General features: G+C 46.5%; 1 protein-coding gene across 5 annotated transcripts in view; it reads right to left on the minus strand.

Annotated features, from left to right (window-relative positions):
• The window catches only part of odad2 (outer dynein arm docking complex subunit 2), a 671,461-nt gene that overhangs the window by 111,395 nt on the left and 533,928 nt on the right, over nt 1-26,138 (minus strand). For all 5 annotated transcript variants that reach the window (XM_070881478.1, XM_070881480.1, XM_070881476.1 and 2 more), the window contains one exon: nt 7,016-7,237. In XM_070881478.1, the coding sequence (XP_070737579.1) occupies nt 7,016-7,237 (222 nt within the window). The remainder of the gene's footprint in view (nt 1-7,015; nt 7,238-26,138) is intronic.

A 26,138-nucleotide genomic window follows, 5' to 3' on the forward strand; every position in this document is an offset into this window, starting at 1 on the left:
CACAGGAGGGCACAAGCAAGGATATTGTCTGGAGGAGCTGGCGCAAATCTTTCAATGATCTCAGTTGTTCATGAAATGTTACTGCAAAGCCACACTCAACCTCATCCTGTTGTGCCACACATCACATCCCCATCACTCTGCCTTCCCTACTCCACCCCTGCACATCCTTACTCACGCCAAGTTACCTTGCACCTCCACCCATCCCTCTCTCTCTTTTATCTCTCAAATTTCTCCTGTCTTCCACCCTATCACAGACCTTCCCTTTTGTTCTTTCCTCGCCTCCTCCTTTCAGTGCTCCTAGAATCTGTTATTTCGAACATTCGCCAGTTCTGATGAAGGGTCATCGACACAAAACGTTAACTCTGTTTCTCTCCACAGCTGCTGCCTGACTCGCTGAGGTTTCCAGCATTTTCTGTTTTTATTTCAGATTCCAGCATCCGCAGTATTTTGCTTTTGTACAAAAGGGTAGGCACTTGGGTCCTTCAGTCAATGTTCATGTATAGTTAATGTTGATGTGTTGCCAAACATTAAAATCTTTACTTTCAGCACGTTGCGCTCTTGGACAGACTTGTGGGCACCTTTGGAAGTGGCTTAGTGAATTGTAATGAATGGTGAGACATAATGGTCATGAGTGTGAAAGGAATGGGTTGGACATTGCAGGGATGCTTTATGGAGCTGGTGTGGGGTGCTGCCAACCTGGTACATCATGTGTGATGTACATCATGCACAGCGTGAAGTGAAGTAAATATGGCCATGGTGAGGCCATCACAGGGCAGCAATGTGGTCAGGTCCTGATGCCCTGTGTTCTGTGCAGCATCAGATAAGGTTGATGTTGTTGTTGATGTTGGTGTGTTTCATGATGTTGGTGTTCGGGCTGATCATGGTGGAATTCTAAGGATCAAGGTGAGATTTTTTTCAAAGGCACCGATGTGCTGGAATAGATGGCAGGTGAGGTTAAAATGACAGAAGCGCCCTGTCAATGGTGAAAGAGGTTGCTCCAAGGAGGTGACAGTAATTAGAGAGTTCACTGCAAACACTTCCAAAGTGCAGACAGCTCAAAAGTTTCTTCCAAACCCTGAAGGCTTCAGCATCTGACATTGGAAAGTGAACAGTTGTGAAATGGTTGCTTTTATACCATTTCTGCAATTGCCAACTAGCCAAAGTAATAGTCACTGGATGTCATGTATGTAACCACAATGTAACACCATTGTATGACTATATGCACTCAACCTAGATGCACACCTTGACCACAAGGGGTGAACGTGTGGGAGATACTCCTTACCTGATCTCACAGGTATAAAAAGGGAGATCCTGTGCAGGGTCATCGTCTTTGGAGTCCTGTGAAGAAAGAGTTAAGGTCACAGAGTGACCTTGTCCCCAGAATGTGCCTCGTGTGGTTTCATACTGTAGAGTAAGGACTTTACATTGGCGATGAGAAACGGGAATTCATGACCCACGAGAATGGCCACCGGTAGCACAGAGGAACGGTACTGTGTTGGGGAAGACTGGGACGATTTTGTCGAGAGGCTTCAGCAAAGCTTCGTTACGAAAGAATGGCTGGGGGATGCAGCGGCCGAAAAGCGAAGGGCTCACCTTTTGACCAGCTGCGGACCAAAGACTTACGCGCTCATGAAGGACTTACTAACACCCGAAAAGCCGGCGGACAAAACCTTTGAAGAACTTAGTAAATTGATCGGGGAGCACCTCAAACCGGCGAGTAGCATACATATGGCCCGACACAGATTCTACACCCACCGACGTTGTGAAGGACAGAGCATATCGGACTTCGTAGCGGACCTCCGGCGTTTGGCCAGCCTCTGTAAGTTCACAGATGCCTGCAGGGGGGAGATGCTCAGGGACTTCTTTATCGAGGGCATCGGTCATGCGGGAATTTTCCGCAAATTAATTGAGACCAAGGATTTGACCTTGGAAGCAGCGGCATCGTTAGCTCAAACTTTCATGGTGGGGGAGGAAGAGACGGAAATAATATACGCGTGCAATTCTGCCTCTAACACGGTGATGGATCAGGGAGTCAACATCATCAATGCAACTTAGAGCCCCGCAGGCAGGCAGGGGCAGTCCGACACTCCCCATGCAGCAATAGACCCCAGAGTAGGACTTCAACAGAGACAATGGCAGGCTGAACGGACATTCACGCCATCACAGTGGACAATGCGGCCCGGGATGGGGCCATTGACATCCACTAATAGGGTACTTAAGAGCAGTCAAAGGGACAGTCAGCACGGAATGCCTGGCCATAGTCACTTTGTTCACAACAATGGGAAGTTTAAGTCATGCTGGAGGTGTGGGGGAAAACACTCAGCTAGATCTTGCAGATTTCAACAGTTTCTCTGCAGGAACTGCAATCTCAGTGGCCACTTAGCTCAAATGTGCAGGAAGTCTGCAACCAGACTAATATGAGGCGGATGGACCAGAAGAAGGTTCTTTGAGGCAGGATGACTTTTGGGGCAAATTGATGGACGCCGAGGTTCAGCGGGTCCTTGTGGCGAATATTCATAGTTCATACACCAAAACGGCACCAATGATGATGAGGGTTTTATTAAACCTTATCCCAGTACGCAAGGAGCTGGACACTGGGGCCAGCCAGTCACTCATGGGCGTTCAGCAATTTGAGAAACTATGGCCAATTAAAGCCAGTAGACCCAAATTAGCACATATTGAGACACAATTACGGACTTACACTAAAGAAATCATTCCTGTGCTAGGCAGTGCAATGTTGGCTGTCACACACAATGGGTTAGTGAATCGGCTGCCGCTCTGGATTGTCCCGGGCAATGGTCCCGCACTGTTGGGGAGGAGCTGGTTAGCCGAGATGAACTAGAAATGGGGGGATGTTCACGCAATGTCATCTGTGGAGCGAAGTTCGTGCTCACAAGTTCTACAACAATTCGATTCACTATTCCAACCTGGCGTCGGGACTTTCAAAGGCACTAAAGTAGTGATACATATCACTCCGGACGCCAGGCCAGTGCACCACAAAGCCAGAGCGGTACCGTATGTGATGCGGGAAAAGATCGAGAGCGAATTGGACCGGCTGTTGAGAGAGGGCATCATCTTGCCTGCTGAATTCAGCGACTGGGCGATCGTTCCCATCGTTCCCGTCCTAAAAGTGGATGGCTCTGTCAGGATCTGTGGCGACTACAAGGCCACCATCAATTGGGTGTCCCTACAAGATCAATACCCGCTCCCGAGAGCGGAGGACAGGCGGCAAGCGGCAAGCTGTTCACCAAGTTGGACCTCACTTCAGCCTATATGACCCAGGAATTGGCCGATGAATCTAAACTACTGACCACCATCACCACACACAAGGGACTGTTCATTTATAACAGGTGCCCGTTTGTCATTCGGTCAGCGGCCGTGATTTTTCAACAAAACATGGAAAGCCTGCTTAAATCCATTCCTGGAACGATCGTATTCCAGGACAACATCCTCATCACGGGTCGAGACACCGAAGAACACCTCCACAACCTGGAGGAGGTGCTACGCCGACTGGACCGGGTAAGCCTGCGACTCAAGAAGTCTAAATGTGTGTTCTTAGCTCCTGAGGTTGAGTTTCTGGGCAGGTGGGTTGCTGCAGATGGGATTCGGCCCACCGAATCCAAAACAGAGGCGATTCGACGAGCACCCAGGCCCTGCAACACATCGGAGTTGCATTCATTCCTGGGACTGTTGAACTATTTCAGGAACTTTCTGTCGAACTTAAGCACGTTGTTGGAGCCACTACACGTGCTCCTGCGTAAGGGTTGCGATTGGTTTTGGGGGGACTGTCAGGAACGGGCTTTTGATCGGATGCGAAACCTACTTTGTTCAAATAAGTTGTTGACCCTGTACGAGCCCTGTAAAAAATTGGTTCTGACATATGATGCATCATTCTATGGGGTTGGGTGTGTGTTGCAGCAGGGCAATGCTGAGCGTCAACTACAACCTGTGGCTTATGCCTTCAGGTCGCTCTCTCAAGCAGAACGGGGATATGGGATGGTCGAGAAGGAAGCGCTTGCATGTGTCTATGGTGTAAAAAAAATGCATCAGTACCTCTTTGGTAGAAAGTTTGAATTAGAGACGGACCACAAGCCATTAACATCCCTGTTGTCAGACAGCAAGGCCATCGATGCCAACGCATCAGCTCGCATTCACCGATGGGCTCTCACGCTGGCTGCTTATGACTACTCCATCCGGCACCGGCCCGGCACTGAAAATTGCGCTGACGCGCTCAGCAGGCTTCCACTGGCCACCACTGAGGCGGCAGCGGAGCAAAGCTTTGAGGTGGTCATGGCTGGTGATGCCATTGACAGCGCAGGCTCCCCCATCACAGCCCGCCAGATCAAAATCTGGACAAACAGAGATCCCCTCCTGTCCCTGATTAAGAAATGTGTCCTGACTGTGGATTGGGCGCCCGCACATGGAGCATGCCCTGAGGAGGTCAGACTGTTCCACAGACGGAAGGATGAGCTCTCCATCCAAGCCGACTGTCTACTATGGGGCAACCAGATAGTTATGCCCCAGAAGGGCAGGGAGGCTTTCATCAGGGAACTCCACAGCGAGCACCCAGTCATTGTGCTAATGAAGGCCATTGCCCGGTCACATATTTGGTGGCCTGGAATTGATTCAGACCTGGAACACTGTGTTCGCAGGTCCACGACGTGTGCCCAGCTGGGTAATGCCCCCAGGGAGGCTCCGCTCAGCCCGTGGCCCTGGCCCACCAGGCTATGATCACGCATTCATGTTAACTACGCGGGCCCGTTCATGGGAAAGATGTTCCTTATTGTGGTAGATGCGTACTCGAAATGGATCGAGTGCATCATTCTGAATTCATGCACGTCATCCACCACCGTGGAAAGCCTACATGCGATCTTTGCAACCCATGGCTTGCCGGACATCCTGGTTAGTGGTAATGGCCCATGTTTCACAAACTACGAATTCCGAGAGTTTATGTCGGGCAATGGCATCAACCACGTCAGGATTGCGCCGCTCAAGCCGGCCTCCAATGGCCAGGCGGAACGTGCGGTCCAAATCATTAAGCAAGGTATGCTCAGGATTCAAGGACTCTCCCTACAATGAGAGGGGACCTCATAGAAACGTTTAAAATTCTGATGGGTTTAGACAGGTTAGATGCAGGAAGAATGTTCCCAATGTTGGGGAAGTCCAGAACCAGGGGTCACAGTCTGAGGATAAGGGGTAAGCCATTTAGGACCGAGATGAGGAGAAACTTCTTCACCCAGAGAGTGGTGAACCTGTGGAATTCTCTACCACAGAAAGTAGTTGAGGCCAATTCACTAAATATATTCAAAAGGGAGTTAGATGAAGTCCTTACTACTCGGGGGATCAAGGGTTATGGCGAGAAAGCAGGAAGGGGGTACTGAAGTTTCATGTTCAGCCATGAACTCATTGAATGGCGGTGCAGGCTAGAAGGGCTGAATGGCCTGCTCCTGCACCTATTTTCTATGTTTCTATGTTTCTATGTTTCTATCGCGTCTCCTGCTGGCCTATAGATCCCGACCGCACTCGCTCACGGGGGTCCCGCCCACAGAGCTACTAATGAAACGGACACTCAAAACTCAGTTGTCCCTCATTCACCCAGTCCTAACCGACATAGTTGAGGGCAGGCGCAAGTCACAAAATGAATACCATGACCGTAATTCGAGGGGGAGATGGATAGAAATAAATGATCCTGTATTCGTCCTCAATCACGCCATGGGGCCCAAATGGCTTGAGGGCACTGTAATTGACAAAGAGGGGAATAGGGTCATCGTGGTAAAACTCAACAATGGTCAGATATGCCGTAAGCATCTGGACCAAGTAAAAAAAAGGTTCAGCATCGACACGGAGAAACCTGAAGAAGACCATGAGATGGAGCTCACCACACCGCCAGTGAACGAGCAACAAGAGTAATCAGAAGAATGCACAGTCCCTGCGGTCAGCCTGGACAGGCCGGAATCACCACAGGTGACAGACACTCATGTCAGTGTCCAACAACCAGAGCCCCAACTGCAGCGCTCCATGAGGGAGCGTAGACCACCTGAAAGACTAAACCTATGATCCCAATAAGACTTGGGGGGGGGGGGGAGGGGTGATGTCATGTATGTAACCACAATGTAAAACCACTGTATTACTGTATACACTCAACCTAGATGCACACCTTGACCACAAGGGGTGAACTTGTGGGAGACACTCCTTACCTGATCTCACAGGTATAAAAAGGGAGGTCCCACGCAGGGTTATCGTCTTTGGAGTCCTGTGAATAAAGAGTTCAGGTCACAGAGTGACCTTGTCCCCAGAATGTGCCTCGTGTGGTTTCATACTGTAGTGTAAGGACTTTGCAACTGAGAGCCCGACTCCACTTACCTGACGTGTTCTCTGAGGCACGGCACACCCATCAAAAGGTTGGTAAAATTGTAAGTGCTTGTTTTTAAGCCTCGTAACTAGCATGTAAGTACCTTTTAATGATGTCCTGCCGCTTGCTGTTGGTCTGCTATCCGAATGCAGATTTGACAGGTCAGAAAGGCACACGGAGTGTGGTTCTGAACAGGATCCCGACTCGCTATCAATCAGGGCCATTTTGACAGCAGGCTCGCCTCTAAACCCGCACTTGCAGGGCTGGGAACTCTGCTCAGAGAGTGTATTTCCACTTGTGTGGAAGAGCAAAACTAGAGGCCATCAATATAAGATAATCATCAAGAAATCAAATAGGAAATTCAGAAGAAACTTCTTTAGCCAGAGAGTGGTGAGAATGTGGAACTCGCTACCACAGGGAGTAGTTAAAGTAAATAATATAGATGCATTTAAGAGGAAGCTAGAGAAACATATGCGGGAGAAGGGTTATGCTGATGGTGTTAGATGAAAAAGGATGGGAGGAGGCTAGAGTGAAGCATAAATGCTGTCAAGGACTGGTTGTGCCAAGTGGCCTGTTTTTGTGCTGTATATTCTATGTAATTCTATGTAATGTACATAGAAAAAAAATATTCACTTGTAAATTTGGGGAATTGTAAAATCTTACCTTAACCACACCATTCTCGTGCATAGTAATGCAGTTCTTAGGATCAAATGAAAGCTGGTGCAGGGCTTCTGCTGTAGCACGATGGACCAGTGGATTTTTTGATTTCAGGTAGTGGACCAGTGGGGCCACAGCCCCATTTTCTCCGAAGGCGACCCTGTTGTTACCCCACTTGCAACAGCAAGCAACAGCATCTGCTAAATGCTGGCGAAGCGTATCATCTCTCTGTATGAAGGGCAAAACAAGTACATGATATTCATCACTGGGGACAGTAAATGTTATACTTATATTAAATATTCATAATTGATAATATTACATGATTTCACAAGTATAAAATTGCATTTCACAGTGTTTAAGTACTGATTAAAATCATTTTTCTGATGATACCAGAAGTCATTTGCATATAAACTAAAGTAAACAGTTCACAAGATGGCATGTTTGAACAGTCTTTGTTCCAATCCTAACCGGGTCCCCTCCCTCACCTCATTTTCTGATACATTGATGACTGTACCGGTGCCTTTACCTGCTCTTGCTGGAACTGGAAAATGTCATCTAATTTCCACCCTTCCCTCGCCTTAACATGATCCATCTCCAAATCTCCCTTTCCCTTCCTCGACTTCTCCATCTCCATTTCTGGGGATAGGCTGTTGACTAATTTTTTAAAAATTCAATCATGGGATATGGGCATCGCTGGCAAGGCCAGCATTTATTACCCATCCCTAATTGCCCTTGAGAAGATGGTGGTGAGCCACCTTCTTGAACCACTGGTGAAGGTGCTGTTAGGGAGGGAGTTCCAGGATTTTACCCCAGCGACAATGAAGGAATCGCGATATATTCCAAGTCAGGATGGTGTGTGACTTTGAGGGGAACTTGGAGGTGGTGGTGTTTCCATGCGCCTGATGCCCTTGTCCTTCCAGGTGGTAGAGGTCTCGGGTTTGGGAGGTGCTGTCGAAGAAGCCTTGGCAAATTGTTGCAGTGCATTTTGTAGATGCACTGCAGCAGGGTGTGCAGGTTGTGGAGGGTGTGCATGTTTAAGATGATGGATGGAGTGCCAATCAAGCGGGCTGCTTTGTCCTGGATGGTGTCAAGCTTCTTGAGTGTTGTTGGTGCTGCACTCATCCAGGCAAGTGGAGAGTATTCCATCACATTCCTGACGTGCCGTGTAGATGGTGGAAAGGTTTTGGGGAGTCCGGAGATGAGACACTCGCCGCAGAATACTCAGCCTCTGACCTGCTCTTAATATAAGAAATAGGAGCAGGAGTAGGCCATACCGCCCCTTAGGTCTGCTCCGCCATTCAATAAGATCATGGCTGATCATCGACCTCAACTCCACTTTCCTGCCTGATCTCCATATCCCTTGAATCCTCGAGATTAAGAAATCTATCCATCTCACCCTTGAATATATTCAGAGACTCAGCATCCACAGCCCTCTGGAGCAAAGAATTCCAAAGATTCACAACCCTCTGAGTGAAGAAATTCCTCCTCATTTCTGTCTTAAATGGCCTACCCCTTATCCTGAGACGGTGCCCCCTTGTTCTAGACACTCCAGCCAGGGGAAACAACCTCTCAGCATCTACCCTGTCAATCCCCTTCAGAATCTTTTGGGCCTGATTTTCAGCTCATTTGCACCTGTTTGCACCCTTCAAGGGCGCTAAATGGTGTTCCTAGGCGTAACGCTGGGCATCCAGCTTTTACCGCCCGGCTGGCAAATTCCACTCATGGTTTGTGGCGGCGCAAAAACTTACCGCCCCGCCTAGTTCCATGAGATCATGACGTCAATTGTCATGCAATGCTCCGCTAGTGCCCCGATGCAAAATTCAGCACCTCAAGACCCGTCCCAGGAATCGTCTGAAAAACCAGGCGTTCCCAGGGTGCAGCAATGTTTTTAAATGGAGGATGAGAATCCGACATGGCAGGCCACATTGACTGAAATGGTTGCACACATCACGCTGCTTGAAGCTTCGACTTGCAAACAGCACTTTTAATTGACATTACAGTGGCCTTACAAGGTGAGTGAAAAAATTTAATGGGGCATTATTAGTTCGCCAGCATATCATGCTCCATGCTATTGCCAGGTAGCGCCAAGCTCTTGGCCATGTCGGCCCATGGATGAGGAGAGGCCGATGACATATAGGGTCGAGGACTTACACCTCACGGATTTACAGGCACCAACGCTCATACCTCCAGCTCTCTGATGAGCAGTGTGTGAGAAGGCTAAAGTAGACTGGGAAAATAGATTAAAGTGCAGGACGGTTGATGAACAGTGGCGTACATTTAAGGAGATATTTCATAACTCTCAAGAAAAATATATTCCAGTGAGGAGGAAAGGATGTAAAAGAAAAGATAGCCATCCGTGGCTAACTAAAGAAATAAAGGACGGTATCCAATTAAAAACAAGGGCCTACAAAGTGGCCAAAACTAGTGGGAGGACAGAAGATTGGGAAGCTTTTAAATGCCAGCAAAGAATGACTAAAAAAATGATTAAGAAAGGGAAGATAGACTATGAAAGTAAACTAGCACAAAATATAAAAACAGATAGCAAGAGTTTCTATAGGTATATAAAAAGGAAAAGAGTGGTTAAAGTAAATGTTGGTTCCTTAGAAGACGAGACCGGGGAATTAGTGATTGGGAACATGGAGATGACAGAAACTCTGAACAAATACTTTGTATCGGTCTTTACAGTAGAGGACACTAAAAATATTCCAACAGTGGATAGTCAAGGAGCTATTGCGGGGGAGGAACTTAACACAATCACAATCACTAAGGAGGTGGTCCTCAGTAAGATAATGGGACTAAAGGCAAATAAATCCCCTGGACCTGATGGCTTGCATCCTAGGGTTTTAAGAGAAGTAATGGTAGGGATAGTGGATGCATTGGTTGTAATTTACCAAAATTACCTGGGTCCTGGGGAGGTCCCAGCAGATTGGAAAACTGCAAATGTAACGCTCCTATTTAAAAAAAGAGGCAGACAAAAAGTAGGAACCTATCGACCAGCTAGCCTAACATCTGTGGTTGGGAAAATGTTGGAGTCCATTATTAAAGAAGCAGTAGCAGGATATTTGGTAAAGCATAATTCAGTCAGTCAGAGTCAGCATGGATTTATGAAGGGGAAGTCATGTTTGACAAATTTGCTAGAATTCTTTGAGGATGTAACGAACAGGGTGGATAAAGGGGAACCAGTGGATGTGGTGTATTTGGACTTCCACAAGGCATTTGACAAGGTGCCACATAAAAGGTTACTGCACAAGATAAAAGTTCACAGGGTTGGGGGTAATATATTAGCATGGATAGAGAATTGGCTAACTAACAGAAAACAGAGAGTCAGGATAAATTGTTGGCAATCAGTAACTAGTGGGGTGCCGCAGGGATCAGTGCTGGGACCCCAACTATTTACAATCTATATTAATGACGAGGATGAAGGGACAGAGTGTAACGTAGCCAAGTTTGCTGACGATACAAATTTAGGGGGAAAAGCAATGTGTGAGGAGGACACAAAAACCTGCAAATGAACATAGACAGGCTAAGTGAGTGGGTAAAAATTTGGCAGATGGAATATAATGTTGGAAAGTGTGAGGTTATGCACTTTGGCAGAAAAAAAAATCAAAGAGCAAGTTATTATTTAAATGGAGAAAAATTGCAAAGTGCTGCAGTACAGCGGGACCTGGAGATCCTGATGCATGAAGCACAAAAGGTTAGTATGCAGGTAGAGCAAGTGATCAGGAAGGCCAATAGAATTTTGGCCTTTATTGCAAAGGGATGGAGTATAAAAGCAGGGGAGACTTGCTACAGTTATACAAGGTATTGGTGAAGCCACACCTGGTATACTGTGTACAGTTTTGGTTTCCATATTTACGAAAGGATATACTTGCTTTGGAGGCAGTTCAGAGAAGTTTCACCTGGTTGATTCCAGAGATGAAGGGGTTGACTTATGAGGAAAGGTTGAGTAGGTTGGGCCTCTACTCATTGGAATTCAGAAGAATGAGAGGTGATCTTATCGAAACGTATAAGATTATGAGGGGGCTTGACAAGATGGATGCAGAGAGGATGTTTCAACTGATAGAGGAGACGAGAACAAGGGGGCTTAATCTTAGAATAAGGGGCTGCCCATTTAAAACTGAGATGAGGAGGAATTTCTTCTCTCAGAGGGTTGTAAATCTGTGAAATTCACTGCTTCAGAGAGCTGTGAAAGCTGGGTCATTGAATAAATTTAAGACAGAGTTAGACAGTTTCTTAACCGATAAGGGGTTATGGGGAACAGGCAGGAAAGTGGACCTGAGTCCAAGATCAGATCAGCCATGATCGTATTAAATGGCATGCAGGTTCGAGGGGCCGTATGGCCTACTCCTGCTCCTATTTCTTATGTTCTTATGTTAAGGTTGCACTTCTGAAAGGAAGTGTTGACAGAGATATGCCATTTCCTACAGGCAGACCAATGCCTGGACTGCTCTGGAGGCAAACTTCAATACTCCTCTCAACAGGTATCCGAATTTATTATGGTGTGCTGCAGATTGCAGAACTTGGCCATCATGAGGGGCCAGGCATTGCTAGTGGGGATTGCATGCTCACCTCAGGAGGAGGAGGACGACGAAGTGGAGCTTGGCAAGGCCCCCATTGGATAGCCACACCATCCACGGGGGAAGCAGTGTGGAGATGTAGCTGGACCAAGAGTTGCACGTTGCCAACTCGTAATGGACCAGCTCTCCTAAATGAGGGAAACGGAGGGTTGGAGCTAATACTGGATATGCTATGTGCCCCCATAAAGGCACATCTCTGGTGAACGTTGGAATGATGTACAAGACACCAATGGCAAACGATGAATCATAAATTTTACTGTAACAAAGTAACAGAAACTCACCCCACCAAAATTAATCCATACAATATATAACGTTATGTTGCAGGGCACTAAAGAACAATGAAGTGCCTTAAATCAACAAAACTTTTTAACACCGCGATTTTCGGCTCGGGTGCAAAAACTTCCTTGTGTAACGCCTGATTTTGCGCCCTGATTATGGAACCGCATTTTTTGCTGAATTTTGCAGACGAGGGCGCAAACCTTTTCCAGGTGCTATCAGGTCTGTCCCGCTGCCATTGCCGCCCCGAAATCTCAAAAGCCTAAAATCCATGTTTCAATGAGATCACCTTTCATCTAAACTCCAGAGAGTATAGGCCCATTCTACACAATCGCTCATCATAAGACAGTCGTCTCAGCCCAGGAATCAATCTAGTGAACCTCCATTGCACTGCCTCCAAGGCAATTATATCCTGAAAATATATGGAGACCAAAACTGTGCACAGAACCAGGTGTGGTTTCACCAAGGCCCTGTAACAATTTTAGCAAGACTTCCTGGAACTGAAATTGCCTTTTTCCTCAAGGCCTGTTACCACCGCAAATCAACAGCCATGCTGCGCAGTGAAGTGGCCGGCGACTTTTGGTGGAATGGCCACTGCTAGACCAATTGCCCTCCCGAGTTTAACCGGCGGGGCCCCAATTTCCCCTTACCAGTCCACTGCTGCCGGTCAGTGTTAAGCACATCATCACTGTGTGCGCTGCCGATCTAACCCCAATACGGCGACATTCCCTTCGAAAAATCTTCAGCCCGCCCGGCGGTCCAGTGAGGCTGTGGCCTTCTATAATAGTGGTGTGGCTTCCCTTAAAGAGTAGGATGCACTGCTGCTGCCGCCATGTTTTTTTTTTGTCAGTCGACTGCCAGGTCGGCCCGACAAATATACCCCCGGGTTCGGCCGGGCCACCAACAGGCCCTCCCTAGTGGCCCATTGGGCCAAAGTTTAAAAAGCGCAGAGGCTTTACCCTTTAAGTAAAGGGGAGAGCCGTGATGAGGTCATCGCAGCGGTGACACCGCTCCCGACCCCAAATTCTGCCCCTCAGTTGCTGTCGCTGTTGCATTGGACCGACTTCCAGATCAAAACAAAAAAAAATAAAGAATCCCATTTCGGGAAAGAGTCGACCTGAACCGCAGCTGTGGTAAAAACCACCGAAATGGGTGGGAGCACCCCGTTTAGGGTGGGGGGCAATTTGTAACCCCCTTACTCTTATACTCCTAACCCCTTGCAATAAAGGACAACATGCCATGTGCCTTCCTTATTGATTGTTGTACCTGCATGCTAGCTTTCTGTGTTACTTGCACAAGGACACCCACATTTCTCTGAACACCAACATTTAAAAGTTTCTCACCATATAAAAAATATTTTGTTTTTCTATTCTTCCTACCAAAGTGAATAACCTCACATTTCCCTATATTACACTCCATCTGCCACCTAACTGCCCACTCACTTAGTCTATCGATATCCCTTTGCAGACACTTTTGTGTTCTCCTCACAGCTTACTGTCCCATCTAGCTTTGTATCATCAGCAAACTTCGATACATTACACTCGGTCTCTTCATCTAGGTCATTAACATAGGTTGTAAATAGCTGAGGCCCGGCACTGATTTTTGCGGCATCCCACTAGTTAAAGCCTGCCAACCTGAAAAAGACCCGTTTATCCCTATTCTATGTTTTCTGTCCATTAACCAATCCTCTATCCATGCTAATACATTACCTCCAATCCCATGAGCCCTTATCTTGTGTAATAACCTTTTATGTGGCATCTTATCGAATGTCTTTTGGAAATCCAAATATCCTACATCCACTGGTTCCCTTTTAGCTATCCTGCTATTTACATCTCAAAAAACTCTAATAAATTTATCAAATCCAATTTCCATTTCATAATACCATGCTGACTCTGCCTAATCATGTTATGATTTTTTAAGCGCTCTAATACCACTTCCTTAACAATGGATTCCAGCATTTTCTCGACTGGCCTGTAGTTCCCTGTTTTCTCTCTCCTTCCTTTCTTAAATAGCAGGGTTACATTTGTTACCTTCCAATCCGTTGGGACTGTTCAAGAATCTAGGGAATTTTTGTAGATCCACTATCTCTTTAGCCACCTCTTTTAGAACCCTAGGATGTACACCATCAGGTCCAAGGGACTTGTCGGCTTTTAGTCCCATTAGTTTCTCTCGTTCTTTTTCTCAACTTATATTAATTACATTATGTTCCTTACCCTCATTACACCCTTGGTTCCTCACAATTTTGTGTCTTCTACTGTGAAGACAGATACAAAATATTTGTTTAACATTTCTGCCATTTCCTTATTCCGCATAATAATTTCTCCTGCCTCAGCCTCTAAAGGACCAAGTTTACTTTTGCTACTCTCTTTCTTTTTACATAGAAACATAGAAACATAGAAAATAGGTGCAGGAGTAGGCCATTCGGCCCTTCTAGCCTGCACCGCCATTCAATGAGTTCATGGCTGAACATTCAACTTCAGTACCCCATTCCTGCTTTCTCGCCATACCCCTTGATCCCCCTAGCAGTAAGGACCTCATCTAACTCCTTTTTGAATATATTTAGTGAATTGGCCTCAACAACTTTCTGTGGTAGAGAATTCCACAGGTTCACCACTCTCTGGGTGAAGAAGTTCCTCCGCATCTCGGTCCTAAATGGCTTACCCCTTATCCTTAGACTGTGACCCCTGGTTCTGGACTTCCCCAACATTGGGAACATTCTTCCTGCATCTAACCTGTCTAACCCCGTCAGAATTTTATATGTTTCTATGAGGTCCCCTCTCATTCTTCTGAACTCCAGTGAATACAAGCCCAGTTGATCCAGTCTTTCTTGATAGGTCAGTCCCGCCATCCCGGGAATCAGTCTGGTGAACCTTCGCTGCACTCCCTCAATAGCAAGAATGTCCTTCCTCAGGTTAGGAGACCAAAACTGTACACAATACTCCAGGTGTGGCCTCACCAATGCCCTGTACAACTGTAGCAACACCTCCCTGCCCCTGTACTCAAATCCCCTTGCTATGAAGGCCAACATGCCATTTGCTTTCTTAACCGCCTGCTGCACCTGCATGCCAACCTTCAATGACTGATGTACCATGACACCCAGGTCTCTTTGCACCTCCCCTTTTCCTAATCTGTCACCATTCAGATAATAGTCTGTCTCTCTGTTTTTACCACCAAAGTGGATAACCTCACATTTATCCACATTATACTTCATCTGCCATGCATTTGCCCACTCACCTAACCTATCCAAGTCGCTCTGCAGCCTCACAGCATCCTCCTCGCAGCTCACACTGCCACCCAACTTAGTGTCATCCGCAAATTTGGAGATACTACATTTAATCCCCTCATCTAAAACAGTGTAAACAGCTGGGGCCCCAGCACAGAACCTTGCGGTACCCCACTAGTCACTGCCTGCCATTCTGAAAAGTACCCATTTACTCCTACTCTTTGCTTCCTGTCTGACAACCAGTTCTCAATCCATGTCAGTACACTACCCCCAATCCCATGTGCTCTAACTTTGCACATCAATCTCTTGTGTGGGACCTTGTCGAACGCCTTCTGAAAGTCCAAATATACCACATCAACTGGTTCTCCCTTATCCACTCTACTGGAAACATCCTCAAAAAATTCCAGAAGATTTGTCAAGCATGATTTCCCTTTCACAAATCCATGCTGACTTGGACCTATCATGTCACCTCTTTCCAAATGCACTGCTATGACATCCTTAATAATTGATTCCATCATTTTACCCACTACCGATGTCAGGCTGACCGGTCTATAATTCCCTGTTTTCTCTCTCCCTCCTTTTTTAAAAAGTGGGGTTACATTGGCTACCCTCCACTCCATAGGAACTGATCCAGAGTCAATGGAATGTTGGAAAATGACTGTCAACGCATCCACTATTTCCAAGGCCACCTCCTTAAGTACTCTGGGATGCAGTCCATCAGGCCCTGGGGATTTATCGGCCTTCAATCCCATCAATTTCCCCAACACAATTTCCCGGCTAATAAGGATTTCCCTCAGTTCCTCCTCCTTACTAGACCGCCCGACCCCTTTTATAACCGGAAGGTTGTTCGTGTCCTCCTTCGTGAATACCGAACCAAAGTACTTGTTCAATTGGTCCGCCATTTCTTTGTTCCCCGTTATGACTTCCCCTGATTCTGACTGCAGGGGACCTACATTTGTCTTTACTAACCTTTTTCTCTTTACATATCTATAGAAACTTTTGCAATCCGTCTTAATGTTCCCTGCAAGCTTCTTCTCATACTCCATTTTCCCTGCCCTAATCAAACCCTTTGTCCTCCTCTGCTGAGTTCTCAATTTCTCCCAGTCCCCAGGTTCGCTGCTATTTCTGGCCAATTTGTATGCCACTTCCTTGGCTTTAATACTATCCCTGATTTCCCTTGATAGCCACGGTTGAGCCACCTTCCCTTTTTTATTTCTAGCCATACTTGTAGAAGCTATTACAAGCTGTTTTTATTTTTCTTGCTAGTTTTCTCTCAATAGTCTATTTTACATCAATGTTTTGGTCTTGTTGCCACAGTATTTAGGAGGTTGGTCCAGTTAACTTTCTGGTCAATGGTGACCACCAGGATGTTGATGGTAAGGGATTGGGCGATGGTAACATCATAGAACATCAAGGTAAGACGGGTAGTTTCTCGCTTGTTGGAGATGGTCATTGCCTGGCACTTGTGTGGCGTGAATGTTACTTGCCACTTATCAGCCCAAGCCTGAATGTCGTTCAGGTCTTGTTGCATGCGGGCATGGACTGCTTCATTTTCTGAGGAGTTGCGAATGGAACTGAACACTGTGCAATCATCAACGAACATCCCCACTTCTGACTTTATGATGGAAGGAAGGCTATTGATGAAGCAGTTCAAGATGTTTGGGCCTAGGACACTGCCCTGAGGAACTCCTGCAGCGATGTCCCGGGACTGGGATGATTGATCTCCAACAACCACAATCATCTTCCTTTGTGCTAGGTATGATTCCAGCCAGTGGAGATTTTTCCCCCTGATTCCCATTGACTTCAGTTTTACTAGGGCTCCTTGATGCCATACTTGGTCAAATGCTGCCTTGATGTCGAGGGCAGTTACTTTCACCTAACCCCTTGAATTCAGCTCTTTTGTCCATGTTTGGATCAAGGCTGTAATGAGGTCTAGAGCTGAGTGGTTCTGGCGGAGCCCAAACTGGGCATAGGTGAGCAGTGTCGCTTGATAGCACTGTAGACGACACTCTCTATTACTTTACTGATGATTGAGAGTAGACTGATGGGGCGGTAAGTGGCCGGATTGGATTTGTCCTGCTTTTTGTGGATAGGACATACCTGGGCAGTTTTCCACATTGTCAGGTAGAAGCCAGTGCTGTAGCAGTACTGCAACAGCTTGGACAGAGGTGTGGCTAGTTCTGGAGCACAAATCTTCAGCACGACAGCCGGGATGTTGACGGGGCCCATTGCATTGGCTGGATGCAGTATGTTCAGCTGCTTCTTGATATTACATGGAATGAACTGCATTGGCTGAAGACTGGCTTCTGTGATGGTGGGGACCTCAGGAGGAGGCCGATATGGATCATCCACTTGGCACTTCTGGCTGAAGATGGTTGCAAATGCTTCAGCCTTGTGTTTTGCATGCTGGGCTCCGCCATCATTGAGGATGGGGATGTTCATGGAGCCTCCTCCTCTTGTCAGTTGTTTAATTGTCCAACACTACTCACAATTGGATATGCAGGACTACAGAACTTTGATCTGTAAGAATTCGGCGAAAACATACTTTTGGACTTTTAAGTTTTGGAACTTGGCTGTTACTGCAGAAGGGCAGACAGCTGACATGGGACAGGTCCAAACATGTCCCACAGGAATACACACCAGGTGGGCAGGAATAGATGGTTAATGGACAGGGCCCTTTGACTTGCAATCAGTGAGAGATCAACAAGAGTGGCATTCGTGAGTTTGGTAAGTGGGTGAGTTCAGGCAAGTGGGGGTGGCAGGTGCTGTTTTGTTTTGTCTTGTTTTTCCTATGAGTGCTGACACTAAAGCAGCTGATAAGGAGTGCAAGAGTAGGAGACGGAGGCCCAGAGACCAGCCCAACCAGCTGCAGACAAAGATAGAGGGGTGCGAAATCAAGGGGTGACGTCACAGCCAAGCTGGTAAGTGGTTGGCTATTTGTCTGGTAAGCATAACTCTTTTAGACTGACTTTTAGATTGGTTTAATTGGCAGCGAACTACTAAGTAGCTGTTTGGTGTTTAAGTAAATTTTAGTAAGTAAATTAATTTAAGGGTTAAGTCATGGCAGGAAAGCTCGGACCCATGTCATGCTCCTCCTGTGCTATGTGGGAAGTCAGGGACACTATGTGTGCAGGAAGTGTGTCCAGCTGCAGCTCCTGGCAGACCGCATGACGGCACTGGAGCTGCGGATGAACTCACTCTGGAGCATGCGCAATGGTGAGAATGTCGTGGATAGCACATTTAGTGAGTTGGTCACACCGCAGGTAAGGGTTAGGACCGATAGTGAATGGGTGACCAAGAGACAAGGCAAGAGCAGGACGGTAGTGCAGGAGTCCCCTGCGGTCATCTCCCTCCAAAACAGATATACCGTTTGGATACTGTTGGGGGAGATGACGTACCAGGGGAAGGCACCAGCAGCCAGGTTCATGGCACCATGGGTGGCTCTGCTGCACAGAAGGGCAGGAAAAAGAGTGGGAGAGTGATTGTGATAGGGGAATCTATTGTAAGGGGAATAGATAGGAGTTTCTGCGGCCGCAACCGAGACTCCAGGATGGTATGTTGCCTCCCTGGTGCAAGGGTCAAGGATGTCTCGGAGTGGCTGCAGAGCATTCTGGAGAGGGAGGGTGAACAGCCAGTTGTCGTGGTACATATCGGTACCAACGAAATAGGTAAGAAGTGGGAAGAGGTCCTACAAGCTGAATTTAGGGAGCTAGGAGTTAAATTAAAAAGTAGGACCACAAAGGTAGTAATCTCTGGATTGCTACCAGTGCCACGTGCTAATCAGAGTAGAGGGAGCAGGATAGTTGGAATAAATACGTGGCTTGAGCAGTGGTGCAAGAGGGAGGGATTCAAATTCCTGGGACATTGGAACCAGTTCTGGGGGAAGTGGGACCTGTACAAAAGGGACGGTCTGCACTTGGGCAGGACTGGAACTGATGTGCTAGGGGTAACATTTGCAAATGCAGTTCGGGAGTGTTTAAACTAATATGGCATGGGGATGGGAATCTATGCAGCGAGACAGGGTGAAGTAATATGGAGTCAGAAACAGATGGTAGAAAGGTAAAAAGCAATAGTGGAAGGCCGAGTAAACAAAGGCAAGAAACAAAAAGGGCCACACTACATCATAATTCTAAAAGGACAAAGGTTGTTAAAAAAACAAGCCTGAAGGCTTTGTGTCTTAATGCAAGGAGTATCCGTTATAAGGTGGATGAATTAACTGTGCAAATAGATGTTAACAGATATGATGTGATTGGAATTACAGAGACGTGGCTCCAGGATGATCAGGGCTGGGAAATCAACATCCAAGGGTATTCAACATGCAGGAAGGATAGAATAAAAGGAAAAGGAGGTGGGGGTAGCATTGCTGGTTAAAGAGGAGATTAATGCAATAGTTAGGAAGGACATTAGCTTGGATGATGTGGAATCTATATGGGTAGAGCTGCAGAACACCAAAAGGCAAAAAACGTTAGTGGGAGTTGTGTACAGACCTCCAAATAGTAGTAGTGATGTTGGGGAGGGCATCAAACAGGAAATTAGGGGTGCATGCAATAAAGCTATTATCATGGGTGACTTTAATATGCATATAGATTGGGCTAACCAAACTGGAAGCAATACGGTGAAGGAGGATTTCCTGGAGTGCATAAGGGATGGTTTTCGAGACCAATATGTCGAGGAACTAACTAGGGGGGAGGCCAACTTAGACTGGGTATTGTGTAATGAGAGAGGATTAATTAGCAATCTCGTTGTGTAAGGCCCCTTGGGGAAGAGTGACCATAATATGGTGGAATTCTACATTAGGATGGAGAATGAAACAGTTAATTCAGAGACCATGGTCCAGAACTTAAAGAAGGGTAACTTTGAAGGGATGAGGCGTGAATTGGCTAGGATAGATTGGCGAATGATACTTAAGGGGTTGACTGTGGATGGGCAATGGCAGACATTTAGAGACCGCATGGATGAACTACAACAATTGTACATCCCTGTCTGGCGTAAAAATAAAAAAGGGAAGGTGGCTCAACCGTGGTTATCAAGGGAAATGAGGGATAGAATTAAAGCCAAGGAAGTGGCATACAAATTGGCCAGAAATAGCAGCGAACCCGGGGACTGGGAGAAATTTAGAACTCAGCAGAGGAGGACAAAGGGTTTGATTAGGGCAGGGAAAATAGAGTACGAGAGGAAGCTTGCAGGAAACATTAAGACGGACTGCAAAAGCTTCTATAGATATGTAAAGAAAAAAAGGTTAGTAAAGACAAACGCAGTCAGAATCAGGGGAAGTCATAACGGGGAACAAAGAAATGGCAGACCAATTGAACAAGTACTTTGGTTCGGTATTCACTAAGGAGGACACAAACAACCTTTCGGCTATAAAAGGGGTCAGAGGGTCTAGTCAGAAGGAGGAACTGAGGGAAATCCTTGTTAGTCGGGAAATTGTGTTGGGGAAATTGATGGGATTGAAGGCCGATAAATCCCCAGGGCCTGATGGTCTGCATCCCAGAGTACTTAAGGAGGTGGCCTTGGAAATAGCGGATGCATTGACAGTCATTTTCCAACATTCCACAGACTCTGGATCAGTTCCTAGTGGAGGGTAGCCAATGTAACCCCACTTTTTAAAAAAGGAGGGAGAGAGAAAACAGGGAATTACAGACCGGTCAGCCTGACATCAGTAGTGGGTAAAATGATGGAATCAATTATTAAGGATGTCATAGCAGCACATTTGGAAAGAGGTGACATGATAGATCCAAGTCAGCATGGATTTGTGAAAGGGAAATCATGCTTGACAAATCTGGAATTTTTTGAGGATGTTTCCAGTCTAGTGGACCAGTTGATGTGGTGTATTTGGACTTTCAGAAGGCTTTCGACAAGGTCCCACACAAGAGATTAATGTGCAAAGTTAAAGCACATGGGATTGGGGGTAGTGTGCTGATATGGATTGAGAACTGGTTGACAGACAGGAATCAAAGAGTAGGAGTTAATGGGTACTTTTCAGAATGGCAGGCAGTGACTAGTGGGGTACCGCAAGGTTCTGTGCTCTGTTTAAAAAAGGGCGCAGACAAAAGGCAGGTAACTATAGGCCGGTTAGTTTAACATCTGTAGTGGGGAAAATGCTTGAAACTATCATTAAGGTAGAAATAGCGGGACATCTAGATAGGAATAGTGCAATCACGCAGACGCAGCATGGATTCATGAAGGGGAAATCATGTTTAACTAATTTACTGGAATTCTTTGAAGATATAACGAGCATGGTGGATAGAGGTGTACCGATGGATGTGGTGTATTTAGATTTCCAAAAGGCATTCGATAAGGTGCCACACAAAAGGTTACTGCAGAAGATAGAGGTACACGGAGTCAGAGGAAATGTATTAGCATGGATAGAGAATGGCTGGCGAACAGAAAGCAGAGAGTCGGGATAAATGGGTCCTTTTCGGGTTGGAAATCGGTGGTTAGTGGTGTGCCACAGGGATCGGTGCTGGGACCACAACTGTTTACAATATACATAGATGACCTGGAAGAGGGGACAGAGTGTAGTGTAACAAAATTTGCAGATGACATAAAGATTAGTGGGAAAGCGGGTTGTGTAGAGGACACAGAGAGGCTGCAAAGAGATTTGGATAGGTTAAGCGAATGGGCTAAGGTTTGGCAGATGGAATACAATGTCGGAAAGTGTGAGGTTATCCACCTTGGGAAAAAAACAGTAAAAGGGAATATTATTTGAATGGGGAGAAATAACAACATGCTGAGGTGCAGAGGGAGCTGGGGGTCCTTGTGCATGAATCCCAAAAAGTTAGTTTGCAGGTGCAGCAGGTAATCAGGAAGGCGAATGGAATGTTGGCCTTCATTGCGAGAGGGATGGAGTACAAAAGCAGGGAAGTCCTACTGCAACTGTATAGGGTATTGGTGAGGCCGCACCTGGAGTACTGCGTGCAGTTTTAGTCACCTTACTTAAGGAATGATATACTGGCTTTGGAGGGGGTACAGAGACGATTCACTCGGCTGATTCCGGAGATGAGGGGGTTACCTTATGATGATAGATTGAGTAGACTGGGTCTTTACTCGTTGGAGTTCAGAAGGATGAGGGGTGATCTTATAGAAACATTTAAAATAATGAAAGGGATCGACAAGATAGAGGCAGAGAGGTTGTTTCCACTGGTAGGGGAGACTAGAACTAGGGGACACAGCCTCAAAATACAGGGGAGCCAATTTAAAACCGAGTTGAGAAGGAATTTCTTCTCCCAGATGGTTATGAATCTGTGGAATTCTCTGCCCAAGGAAGCAGTTGAGGCTAGCTCATTGAATGTATTCAAATCACAGATAGATAGATTTTTAACCAATAAGGGAATTAAGGGTTACGGGGAGCGGGCGGGTAAGTGGAGCTGAGTCCACGGCCAGATCAGCCATGATCTTGTGGAATGGCGGAGCAGGCTCGAGGGGCTAGATGGCCTACTCCTGTTCTTAATTCTTATGTTCTTATGTTCTTATGTGCTGCGGCCCCAGCTGTTTACATTGTACATTAATGATTTAGACGAGGGGATTAAATGTAGTATCTCCAAATTTGCGGATGACACTAAGTTGGGTGGCAGTGTGAGCTGCAAGGAGAATGCTATGAGGCTGCAGAGTGACTTGGATAGGTTAGGTGAGTGGGCAAATGCATGGCAGATGAAGTATAATGTGGATAAATGTGAGGTTATCCACTTTGGTGATAAAAACAGAGAGAGAGACTATTATCTGAATGGTGACAGATTAGGAAAAGGGGAGGTGCAACGAGACCTGGTTGTCATGGTACATCAGTCATTGAAGGTTGGCATGCAGGTACAGCAGGTGGTTAAGAAAGCAAATGGCATGTTGGCCTTCGTAGCGAGGGGATTTGAGTACAGGGGCAGTGGAGGTGTTACTACAGTTGTACAGGGCCTTGGTGAGGCCACACCTGGAGTATTGTGTACAGTTTTGGTCTCCTAACTTGAGGAAGGACGTTCTTGCTATTGAGGGAGTGCAGCGAAGGTTCACCAGACTGATTCCCGGGATGGCGGGATTGACATATCAAGAAAGACTGGATCAACTGGGCTTGTATTCACTGGAGTTCAAAAGAATGAGAGGGGATCTCATAGAAACATTTAAAATTCTGACGGGTTTAGACAGGTTAGATGCAGGAAGAATGTTCCCAATGTTGGGGAAGTCCAGAACCAGGGGTCACAGTCTAAGAATAAGGGGTAAGCCATTTAGGACCGAGATGAGGAGAAACTTCTTGACCCAGAGAGTGGTGAACCTGTGGAATTCTCTACCACAGAAAGTTGTTGAGGCCAATTCACTAAATATATTCAAAAAGGAATTCGATGTAGTCCTTACTACTAGGGGAATCAAGGGGTATGGCGAGAAAGCAGGAATGGGATACTGAAGTTGCATGTTCAGCCATGAACTCGTTGAATGGCGGTGCAGGCTCGAAGGGCCAAATGGCCTGCTCCTGCACCTATTTTCTATGTTTTTATGTTTCTAAGATTGGTTGGTGCTCATGACACAAAAGGAAGCAATGCGACCACACAGACTCATCGGAGCCTTATAGAGGGTACAGCCCGAGTGACAAAGGAGCAGGCTGAGGACATTGATTTTGCTCTTTCAGTTGTACTGCCTCAGGCGAAAGGACAGTTGAACTTTTGGCGTGAGAAAAAGCATTACTGCAGGTATCAGAATGGCAATTTGCAGCCATCACTCTCTCCTCTTCAACGCTTACTCTCTTTGTTCAACGCACAAGGACTGAGCACTCCATCTGGGATGGAGAGAAGAATCACCATCCATGAGCAAAGAGAGCGTTACTACTTCAACTGGGAGGCTGACCTTGAGACAGGACTTGAATACCACAGATTGGTACAGAACCAGAAGATATGCCTCATTGGGAGAAGCAGTGAGTAAGCCAGAGGGGTAATTGATGAGCATTTATTCAAGCCCACCCATCTTTAAGATCACCGCATAGTGTGAAAGGGAGTCGTAAGTCCCAACCAAGCGTTAGGGGTTTTAGTGGGGAGGTTTTTGCAAGGATCGTAAGCATATGCACAATTCTGTTGGATAGATTTCTGAAGTGTACTTTTGAATCCAAGCAGGGGTGTTTTAGTCGTGGGTACTTCGTGTTCGGGGCCTGTTCAGATGGGCCAGGGTTGTGTGTTGTACTATGTTTGTTTTACACCACCAGGGTGTGTTTTTACCGGGTGCAGGTGTGTGCTTTAAGTTGAATAAAAACATTGTGATGGCTGAGACCGAAAGATCTAGCTGTAACCGTGTATTTCTATTCACCACTATAATTCCGGTGTCTAGGACAGTTGTAAGGGAGGGTGATTCGAAACCACCAAGGGCAAAATCACTTACAGATCTGATCCATTGATTGTGGCATGCTGCTTCCGCTTTTCAGTATGCATGTAGTCCTGTGCTTCCTCAGGTTGGCACCTCATTTTTAGGTACACCTGGTGCTGTTACTGGCTTGCTCTTCTACACACCTCATTGAACCAGGGTTGGTCCCCTGGCTTGATGGTAAAGGTAGAATGAGGGATATGTCGGGGCATGGGGTTACAGATTGTGGTGGAATACAATTCTCCTGCTGCTGATGGCCCACGGTGCCTCATGGATGCCCAGTTTTGAGCTGCTAGATCTATTCTGAATCTATCCTATATCTATCCCATATAGCACTGTAGTAGTGCCACATATCACGATGGAGAGTGTCCTCAGTGTGAAGACGGGACTTCATCTCCACAATGACTGTGTGGTGGTCACTGCTACCAATGCGGTCATGGACAAATGCATCTGCGACATATAGATTGGTGAGGATGAGAACAAGTAAGTTTTCCCTTGTGATGGTTTTCTCACCACTTGCCGCAGGCCCAGTCTGGCAGTTATGAGTCCCCCACCCAGAGTACATTCTGTCGCCTTGCTACTCTCAGTGCTTCTTCCAAGTGATGTTGAACATGGAGGGGTACTGATTCATCAGCTGAGGGAGAGCGATAGGTGGTAATCAGCACGAGGTTTCCTTGCCCATGCTTGACCTGAAGCCATGAGTCTTCATGGGGGTCCGGAGTCAATGTTGAGGACTCTCAGAGCCACACCCTCCCAACTGTATACTATTGTGCCGCCACCTCTGGTGGGTCTGTCCAGCCAGTGGAACATGACATACCCAGGGATGGTGATGGAGAAGTCTGGGACATTGGATGAAAGATATGATTCTGTGAGAATGACGATGTCAGGCTGTTGCTTGACTAGTTTGTGGGACAGCTCTCCCAATTTTGGCACAAGTCCCCAGATGTTCATGAGGAGGACTTTGCATGGTCGACTGGGATGGGTGTGCCATTATTGTGTCCATAGACAATGCCGAGTGGTCCGTCCAATTTTGTTTATTATTGTTTTTTGTAGTGGTTTGCTAGGCCATTTCAGAGGGCAATTAAGAGTCAACCACATTGCTATGGATCTGGAGTCACATAGACAAGGTAAGGACAGCAGATTTCCCTCACTAAAGGGCATCAGTGAACCAGATGGGTTTCATGGGTCTAGATTTTCCACTTCTTTTGCATGCTTAACGCCCACTTAACGTTCAGTTTACTGCTGAAATAAAGTATAACGCCCATATATCGTCCATTTAGCCACAAAATGGAAACTGACGGGCATTTTTCGGAAACTTATCGCCGAGCATTACTTTCCCCATGTGCGTAACACCGGGAAAAAATAATACTGCCCGCCCACTTTTTTGGGGCAGAATTATCAGAATCAATGCCCATAATATCGCCCAGCGTTAGCTTCCGCATGGAATTAATGCCGAGATTCAATAATACCGCCCGCCCACTTTTTTTTATGGTAAAGATCACATTTGCTGAAATTAACGGCCTTGAGATCGCCCAACGCCACTTTCACCACCTCGCACACATCACCCACAATATCGCGCGCCCCAAAAAACGCCTGGAAAAAGTGGAACTAACCGGAACTAATCACAGTGTTATGGATGCCATGTTCTACATTACATGTCGCATCCTTTAAAAGGCTGCTCTGCTTCAATCTCAGCGGAGTTCGGATATACTCTGGATGT

Source organism: Pristiophorus japonicus, chromosome 5, assembly GCF_044704955.1.
Source record: "Pristiophorus japonicus isolate sPriJap1 chromosome 5, sPriJap1.hap1, whole genome shotgun sequence".
Classification (NCBI taxonomy): Eukaryota; Metazoa; Chordata; class Chondrichthyes; family Pristiophoridae; genus Pristiophorus; species Pristiophorus japonicus.